At 31.7% G+C, this 10,327-nt stretch overlaps 1 protein-coding gene across 2 annotated transcripts; it reads left to right on the forward strand.

Moving 5' to 3' along the window:
* Positions 1 to 209: 209 nt before the first annotated feature.
* LOC111677549 (cytochrome P450 CYP12A2-like) lies at positions 210 to 8,635 on the forward strand. Of its 2 annotated transcripts, none has more exons than XM_023438689.2 (5): positions 210 to 378; positions 467 to 867; positions 923 to 1,039; positions 7,436 to 7,865; positions 7,928 to 8,635. In XM_023438689.2, the coding sequence occupies exons 1-5, from the start codon at positions 274 to 276 to the stop codon at positions 8,534 to 8,536; spliced, it is 1,662 nt and encodes a 553-aa protein (XP_023294457.2). In that variant the 5' UTR covers positions 210 to 273; the 3' UTR covers positions 8,537 to 8,635. The 2 variants fall into 2 exon arrangements, with proteins under 2 accessions (XP_023294457.2, XP_046805796.1); XM_046949840.1 differs by lacking the exons at positions 210 to 378; positions 467 to 867; positions 923 to 1,039 and adding exons at positions 5,552 to 6,474; positions 6,647 to 7,047; positions 7,101 to 7,190.
* Positions 8,636 to 10,327: the final 1,692 nt, after the last annotated feature.

The following is a 10,327-nucleotide window of genomic DNA, read 5'->3' on the forward strand; positions in this document are numbered from 1 at the left end:
TAAAGCTTAGTACTAACACAAATAAATTTGTAAATTTTGCACAAGTTTATAATTAATTCTCTTAAGCCTCATAAAAATTCTCAGAGAGAAAAGTGATCTAAACAATAAAAAAAAAATAGACAACAAAGAAAAAAGCTTTTTATCGTTAGCAGCGATACACTTTTTAATACTCATTAAAAATATATACAACTTTAGTACGAATCTGTTTTTATAAACAAGTTGTTTATTTGCTCAGAAGTTAGCTTATTTAAATATAAAATATTTAAAACGAAAATGTTTAAATATAAAAATTATTGTTATAAATTTAACTATTTTGATTTAACAAAACAAACAAATTTATTTCTTAATAAAAATTTCAATATAAAACCAACAATAAATGTAAGTAAAATTATTATGATATATTTTTTTTTAAATTTGATTTAAGTTTGATTAAATCACAAATACTTATTACATATTATCTATATAGTTATTACGATTTAGATCTTCAATTTCTACTACTATAACTGAGCAAGACAATGACATCAAAACAACTTTTAGCTCTGAATGGCAAACGGCCAAACCATTCGAAGAGATTCCCACTATGAGTAGTTTTCAATTGATAAGAAAATTTCTACCAGGTGGAAAATATCATAATTTAGATACAACACAATTCTTAATGGCCCTAAGAGAGGATTTGGGTAGTTTTTGTAAAATACCCGGTTCTTTTGGTCAGACGGACATTGTTTTTACGCATAATGTTCAAGATTTCGAAACACTACTACGTAACGAGGGTATTTGGCCGAAAAGAGTTGGATTGGAGGCTTTGAACTATCATCGTAGTGTTTATAGAGCAGATTATTTTCAGGGTACTGAGGGACTATTGGCAACGTAAGTTAGAATAATGCTTTCGAAATGTATAGTATTTATATGATTTTAATTTCAGACATGGTGAAAAGTGGGGCTCATTTAGATCGGCGGTTAATCCGATACTAATGCAACCCAAAAATGTAAGATTGTATTTGAGAAAAATGTCACAGGTCAATAAGGAGTTTTTAGAGAGGTAGGTGATATATATATATTGAAAAGTTTTTGCACCAAAAATTGCTTTATTTATTTTTTTGGACTTGTTATCAATTTTTAATAGATACAAACATAAGTTTATCAATAATCAAAAATAGATAAAAATTTTATTAATCGGGCCTATCTACGTTCCACCTAGAGTATGAAAAAGTATATTAAAAACATAACTTCTGCTAGAGCGCCTAAAACGTTTTCTCGGCAAACAAGAAGTGTAATTATTAAAAAAAAAAACTAGATTAGGGACTTTAGCTAAGCCCTCTTTCAAAATTAGTACCCAAACATATTTGTGAAGGGAGGTTTTGGAATTAGAACACTACAGGCTACAACGTAATGATAGGAACTAATTTTGTTTATAACCCTAATGTGTAGGTCATTACACATTCTGATATAAGAAGACTTTAAATTACACATGCCAATAAAATTTAAAAAAAAGTCAAAACTCAGAAACCAAAATATACTTTTTTAAATGATGAATCTGTAAGAATCCGAATCTTAATTTATCTTTAACATCAGATTTTCCAGATATCGTGACATAAGTTAGTTAGTTAGTTAGTTTGAAAGGAGACCTCTATCGGGCCTGTTGAGCGCTCCTTAACAAGAGTCTCAGGTGGGAAACGAACCCATCACCTCCGGTCTACCAGACTAGAACACTGACCACTAACCTACCGGAGGCCCTTGACAAAATCTTTTAAAAATTAATCTGATATTAATGAGTCTATTAAAAAGGAGTCCGGTAGATGAATGATTAGTGTTTTAGTATGGTAGACCGGAAGTGGGTTCGATTTACACCCGAGGTTAAACTGTTTTAAAACGTCTAAAAATTTCAACTCATGGGGCCAATTTTTAACAAATTGGCAGATTTATTAGCACTAAATGATGTGTTTTTTGGAACTTTGATTCTAAGCCCTATTTTGTATAAAATTCGGGAGATTAATTTGGTACTTTTTTAAATTAGATTTTGTACAAATGAATAGTACTTTTCATAAACTGTTGGGTACTTTTGACATAGAAAAAAAATAAAATTTGAAAGAAAAAGAAACGGCTAAAAATTTCAACTCATGTGGCCAATTTTTAACAAATTGGCAGATTTATTAGCACTAAATGATGTGTTTTTTTGAATTCCAAGCCCTATTTTATATAAAATTCGGCAGATTAATTTGGTACTTTTTAACTTACATTTCGGATAAATTTGAAGGAAAAAGAACCTATAAAATAAACCATTCTATTAATGAATAGCAAAAAAAGAACTTCCAAAGAAGCGATAAAGAAGTAAAATTTACTACATAGAAATTACTGGAAAAGTTTTGATGAAGCGATGATTTAAACACAGGCTTGTCATAGGAGGGATGTCCTTTTTAATTGATTCACTAAAATTCACTACATCTGAAGTTATTCTTAGAAAGTGAAATTGGGTTATTATAATATACAATAAATTTTACTCTAACAACATTAACATAAATAAATAAATTACACGCATTTATCAATTAACTCCAAATAGGCTTAATTAAAAAAAGTAAACATCACTTCCACGAAAGATAAAAAATTCACTTAGGTGCTACTTTTAAAATGGTGAAAATTTCATTTTTTGAAAGTACTTCGTGTTATTTTTGTTGTGTTTCTCCATCAAATAACGTCAATATACATACTTTTTATACTTTATGTCGAATGGATAGGACTGATCTGAATTTTTAGAAAATTCTATGTTTTGCATTAGCTATCTTTTTATACATTTTAGTCCAAATTTAGTTTGATGTTAAATTCTATTCTTTAATAACTATTTTTTTTTAATTTAACTATTTTTTCTTAAATTTTATTAAATATTTGGTCTCATCGTTACCACAGTTATTTATTATTAATTGTAGACACATAAACCACTGTACTTTATTTGGCTATTAACAGTTAGTTTCGAATAATCAGTTCTTATAACTACCCAATAATTCCGGGTGTTTGTCCCAAAATTTAAAGTTAATGTTTAAAATCAAAATTGAGAAATATTTTCACACTTTTAAATAAATTTTTAGAGGTTGTGTTATTCATATCTCCGTTACATATGAAAGGATTTTACTGATATTAAATAGGAAACTTCTTGAAAACATATCATGCAGAATTATTAAAAATTTCGATCTCGAAGATATCTGAAGTTTTTAAAAAAATCAGTTTAATAGACACATAGACAAACAAACAAAACAGACATGACATTATCCAAACCGTTATCTATAAGGATAAAGAATATAAACACTTTATAGGATCATATAATTATAATAAAAAAAATCATAAACGGAATGACAAACCCTACTAACAAAGGTGAAGGGTATTAAAGTGAAATGATCTAAATTAGTTTGACATCACAAGGGATTTATTGACGAATCCTAAACTGCAGGGTACTTACTATTGAGTTTGTTGTTGGTTTCAAGACCTTACATTTATTTTCGCAAACGTAATGTATTTTGTTTTTGCATATTAATAACTAGTTGAATTGGTACAGTGAAGCCTCGTTTAGGGGTATTTGTTGATTAACAGGCAATATTAATTACACCAGAAGAAAAACAAAAATTATTTGTAAAACCTTTATTATACGGCATATTTTCGGTTGTTTTTGAACGATCGAACACAATCACCTCCCCTACTGGACAACAGAATCCTGAAACTATTGTTCCCTTGAAATTATTCCACTTTTTTTATTCCATCAAAAACAAAAGACATTTTTTCACGTCAAGTTCGGGAAAGAAATATGAGAAAACGGAACATATTTTATGTGAAATTTTTATTGGCGAATTGATATTTTATTTATCGAGGTCTCACTGTGATATTATAATAGAGTGTAAAAGAGAGAAAATAAAATAACAACAACAGGGCCACAAATAGTTAGGTTTATGATGATCATTTATGAAAAAGTAAACATTATTGTTATTGATTTCAAATAAGAAACATCTGTTTAATTTTTGGCGCGTTAAACGATCGAAACTTATTAATTATTATAAGTATTAGTGTGTACAGTGAACTATATAGTGATACTATAAAAATAACATTTGGAAATTACAAAAAATATAATAGCCGATTAAGAAAAAGATCTTCCTATAACCGTACAATTGTTTTAGATAATTAAAATCCAACTTTGATTCATAATTTATTTTTTAATAACTAAGATCAGAAACGTAATGATATATTTTTAGTTCAAAATATTAATATAATTTATAAGAGATTTTAAAAAAATAATCTGATCATAGTTTTTATTGATCTAAAAGTAATTTTGAATTAGATTTAGTGTCAATTTTAAAAGTGATAAAAGTCAATACATGTCTTATAAAGCCGATAATTAAAAAACGTTTAACTGCATAATCAAATTAAAAACAAGAACCGTCGATATTTCTTATCCAAACTTTAGAAAAGTTTTTCCACTGTAAATTTCGAATACTCAACGTCGTTGTGTACTCCATTTGTAATTCTCAATTAAAATGTTGGAAGAAAATAATATTTTATTCCTAACTATTTGTACCCGTTATTTCCCAGGTTTATAAAACTACAAAAATTATATTTTTGTGTGAAATGATCGTAAAAAGGGAAATGCTTATGAAAATTGGAGAAATATAATTCAGAGATCTCTTTTTCCCAGTCCCTTGCAAGTCAACTTTTAATCGGCTCCGCAAAACTGTTATTTTATATGTTCAATAAGTTATGTTTCTTTATCCTCAATAATTTTAAGTGAGACCTACATTTTCAAAGTGATTTAATGATTGCGACTGGGATGATTTCTATACATTTGCCTTGGTAAATAGTTTGACGACTTCTTAAAATCCTTACAGCAATACAGTATTGATTTATCGAAGAAAATGTGTCTTAAACATTTCCGCATTGATTGCCATTGACTGGGTCAAAGACTTCCAGAAATCAGTTAAGATTTCTTAAAATATCTGCAGTCAAAAACGCCATTTTCGCATTGTTTGCCATAGGCTGGGCCATAGACGTCCTAAGATCAATTAGATTTTTCAGGTCTGCCATAAAGATTTGAACTTTGCATACCGTAGACGTATTCTGATACAATGTTTAACTCCAAATTAACTTGTCTTATCAATAAGTGCCAACTTTAAATTCCAGAGTACTCTTCCGGTAGGACAAGGTTCGCGCAGTACTAGTAACACTCAAATCTCTAGTCTTCGCCTAAGTACTAAATCTCTATATCCTTAAATTGTTAATTTGTTTACCATTGGCTGGATTATAGATAACCGAATATCGATCAACATTCAGTGGTTTAGAGATCAAGAGCAACTTCTTGTTCAACATCGACATCCAAAGATCGATTAGGGTTTTTAACATTCAGTGGTTTAGATATCAAGAGCAACTCCTTGCACGTCTTTCGTAAAGGTTTGATCTTTACATACCGTAAACGTATTCGGAGTCATTATCTAACACCAAGTTGTCCTGTCTTATCAGTCACTTACGATTTTCAAATCAGAGTATTTTTCCATTGACTAGTAACATGGTCCATGGTCTAGTAACACTCAAATCTCTAGTTCCCGCCTAAGTACTCCCTCATTATCCTGGTAATTGTTAATATGGTTGCCATTGGCTGGGTCATAGATATCCGAAGATCGATTAGGGTTTTAAACACTCAGTGGTTAAGATATCAAGAGCAACTCCTTGCACGTCTACCATAAACGTATTCTGATTCATTATCCAACTCCAAGTTGTCATGTCTTATGAGCCACTTCCAATTTTAAAATCAGAGTATTTTTCCATTGAGTAGCAGTAACCGTAGGTCTAGTAACACTCAAATCTCTAGTCTCCACCTAAGTACTCTCTCTATACACTTAAATTGTTAATTTGTTTGCCATAGACATCCAATGATTCCAAAAATTCAGTGGTTCAGAGATCAGACCTTGTACGTCTATTGTAAAGGTCTTTTGATCTTTGCATACCGTAAACGTATTCTGATACATTATCCCACTCCCAGTTGTTCAGTCTTATCAGTCCGTTCAAATCAGGGTATGTTTCCGTTAAGTAGCGGTAATCGTAGTTCTAGTAACACTTAAATCTCTATTTACGCCTAAGTACTCTCTCTTTAAGGCCCTACAATTTTGTATGGAAAACTATGACATTGATATATATGTGGATTTAAAATGGAGGGCGTGGCGCCTCCTTCGAATTAATTGCGTAAAATTTGTTTATCTGACAAACTATTAGGGCTAGAATCTTCAAATATTGCAAGTACAACTTTGACATTCATGTGAATATTGGTGTGATAATCTTCATATTACTTTACAAAAGAATATTTTAGCAAAAAATTTATTTCCCTAAACAAGCAGATAATTTAAATAAAATAATTTAAGTAAAATGTTAAAAAGCACAAGTTATTGTTATAAATTTAAAAATTTAATATTAGAAAAACGTATTAATGCACGTACTAAACCTCGAATTGTGAGTATAAACATACATATTAATAAACACATGCATATTTATCAAAGGTTTATAAAAACAATTATTTATAACAATTTATTTAATAAACCTTTTATAAATGACTGTGTATAAGGTTCTTTATGAAGCTTAAACTACAAAAAAATAATAATGTAAATAATTTACATATATACAGTTAAACCGATTCTATTCAACGCCAACGCCCTTTAAACTCGATCAACAAGATATAAAACCAACTTTTAACCAGGAATGGCAAGAAGCAAAATCTTACAAAGATATACCCACAATTAATAAATTTACATTAATTAAAAATTTCCTACCAGGAGGCAAATACTCTAAACTAGATTCTTATCAATTTATTTTGAGTCTTAAACAGGATTTGGGTAGTAATATTTATAAATTACCCGGCCTGTTTGGTCAACCGGATGTAATATTTACACACAATGTTCAAGACTTTGAGAGTGTCTTTCGCAATGAAGGTACTTGGCCCAAAAGACCGGCATTAATAACTTTAAACTATCATCGTCGTGTTCATAAGGCAGATTTTTTTCAAGGAGTTTTAGGACTTTTGGCAACGTAAGATAAAATTTTGCATTGCGAGAAAGTTTTATAGATTTGTGCACTTTAAGATCTGTTATAAATCCGGTATTAATGCAACCCAAAACTATAAAGTTATATTTAAGTGAAATGTCGCAAGTTAATAAGGAGTTTGTAGAAAGGTAAGTAAAGTATAAAATAGTTTAATTTTTATGATTCGACTTCTGAAATTTTGATAATTTTGTAGAATATTGGAAATTCGGGTTATTGATAAACTGAGCCGTCACAAGATTACGTCGTTTCAAAGCGACCCAAGAAATAAAACGATTTAATTTTTACCGACTTACACCTTCACTTTTATTTTAAGAAAAACTTCCACTTTATAAATATTTATTTTTTATCCAACATCTTTTTAATGTCCTTTTAGAATTCGTCAAATACGTGATCCTAATACTCTAGAAATGCCCGCTAGAGCGACTACCGAATCTGTTTCGGTAGTCGCTCTAGACAAACAATTGGGTTTGATTACCAAAAATCGCAACAATCCAATGGCTACGAAAATGTTTGCCACTCTTAATGAATTCATAGCACTTTCATTGGATGTAGAATTGAAACCTTCAATATGGAGATATTACAAAACGAAAACCTTTAAAAAACTTATGAATTCTTTGGACACGCTATTGGATATAACCACTACCTATATAAATGAGGCCATTGAACGTTTGGAACGGGAACGTTTAAGTGGTGCAAAAGAAAAAGCTGAACATGAGAAGAGTGTGTTGGAAAAACTTCTTAAAATTGATAAGAAAATCGCAACAGTTATGGCCATGGATATGTTAATGGCGGGCGTAGATACGGTAAGCTAAACTAACTTGTTTCCTATTGTCATACCTATATAAAAACAATTGTAATATTCCAGAGTTCTTCCACATTCGCTGGCCTTTTATTATGCTTGGCCAAAAATCCTGAAAAACAAGCCAAATTACGCGAAGAAGTTAGGCAAATTTTACCCCACAAAGACTCCGAATTTACGGAAGAAGCCTGTAAGAATATGCCCTATTTAAGAGCCTGCATTAAGGAATCTCTACGTGTTTATCCCTTAACCGTGGGCAATGCCCGTTCACCTGCCAATGATGTGGTCTTAAGTGGCTATAGAATTCCAAAAAATACTCGAGTTTCTATGGTCTCAATAGCTTTATTACGTGATGAAAATCATTTTCCTCGAGCTAATGAATATCTACCAGAACGTTGGTTGAGAATGCAAAAGGAGACTAATACAAATCAAATGACAACATCTGCGCATCCACTACGACCCAGCTGTCCATTTGTTTATTTGCCTTTCGGTTTTGGTCCACGCACTTGTATTGGTCGTCGTATTGTCGAGATGGAACTAGAGTTGGGTATTGCTCGTATTGTGCGCAACTTTCAAATAGAATTTAATCATCCCACGGATAATGCATTTAAAAGTGTGCTGATGAATGTGCCCAATATACCGTTGAAATTTAAATTTACCGATATTGATGTATAAGAAATGTATTAAATATTAATTTAATTGATTATGTGATGTTAGAAAATCTATTTAAGCAGTAGTTAATGTTATTAATAAATTATGTAGAAGAATTAAAAAGGTTAGTATTTATTCCACAACCTTCACAACCTGCAAAGTTGTACAGACTCTCAAGCCCAACGTCCTTTCTTCTTAAAATGATGCGTAGTCGATAACATGCATAAAAGGGAAATAACAGTGAGTAGGTTCCACTGAAACTGCTCTAAATCAAACTACAAAGAGATATAAATATTGATATCGAATGTACTTTCAATTCTTAGTATAGTTCCAGGTGCATAGTTGCTTTGAGTAACGATCAAGCAACATAAACTAAGGAAAATGTAAAAAAGTTTAGAGATGCAGCTATTTCGCAGTATATATACTGAGTTGGTTCAATTAATAGCATCTAAAGGACCTTAAGTGTTGAAGGATTTATACCAATATAGTTATATAGTTATCGACATTTGGCTTAAACGGTAGTTTATGAAAATGAAAATTCCTGGACAGGAAGATAGGGTTAATGACGAAAGAGTAATCCTTGACCAACCAAAGCTTTAGAAACAAGCATTAGTTCAATCCAAATGTAAATAAGATACCAGGTGGCAATGTTACAGAACTGTTATCACCAGATAGGAGATTACAGGCAAGCGAAACTCTAAAGCAACCCTGTATTCAAATCCATGTTATATGAATGACACTTTCGGGTCAGAAATTATACATTGCAAACCTAAAAAATCAAAATATACTACTTTCTAATCTAGATAGGTACAGACATCCAGGTTAAAGTTCACTTTATTGAATGGAATGTTGTACTAACAGAGGTTAACAGACAGAAGGCAATAAGAACGAGGGGTAAGGTTAAATATATTATACAATACTGAACTGTACGCGAGCCGTAATCGAATGCTTTCCACGTTCTTTTTCAACAACTGGGTGAGCTTATATGCGACTCACCACCGGCCCATTGTGCTCTTTAAACGCCGGTGGCAATTTATATATAGGGAATTTCCGGTCCAGTATACGTGCTTTTTGCTCAAGTACTTAAGCTACCTTATCTATGATCATTGCTGTCCCGTTGCTTAACTTCAAAGATGTATAAATATCACTTCCGTTTACAACTACGCAGATGGGATGGCCTCTGTTGAGTCGTCAATAGCACCAAAAGATGTAACCGGTAGATCGAAGCACAAATCCATCAAATAAGCCGAGACTTTCTTACTCATAGGGAAACCCTGTGATACATCTGATATGAACAGAGTTTACTCCCAACATACCTGGACAAGGAAGGAGAATTCAATAGTAACACTTGTATAAGATAACTTTTATCCATCTCCATTTATCCCAGCACACTTGTTATTTATTCAAGACATTCATAGGAGAAAAACATACGACGCAATCGGTCTAGGTATACGGGCTAGCAAGACCCGTATACCGTCTCATTATGTATCATATATGTACATTTAACACCAACTCATATCCAATGCATAGTCCCACAGTCCCTTGTCTGCAGGGTATCTGTTGTCATCGGTAACAGCACCGAACTTATTTCGTGCGTCAGGCCTTTAACCGGAACTCACTCTTGCCGTGAATTTGGGTTTAATGCACTGCCACTACGTGGTTCCCGAAGAAATATTAACCATCTGACCAGCCAGAACATAGTCCTGCGTGCAACTGTAGTACCAGCTTATAAGGTTCTCTCTTTCGACCCCACGTCAAATTTTTCCAAGAAATCTGCGAGGAATGAAGTGACATCAACAGTTCTCTCCTTCTCCC

The sequence above is a fragment of the Lucilia cuprina genome, chromosome 4 (genome assembly GCF_022045245.1).
Source record: "Lucilia cuprina isolate Lc7/37 chromosome 4, ASM2204524v1, whole genome shotgun sequence".
In the NCBI taxonomy this organism is placed as follows: domain Eukaryota; kingdom Metazoa; phylum Arthropoda; class Insecta; order Diptera; family Calliphoridae; genus Lucilia; species Lucilia cuprina.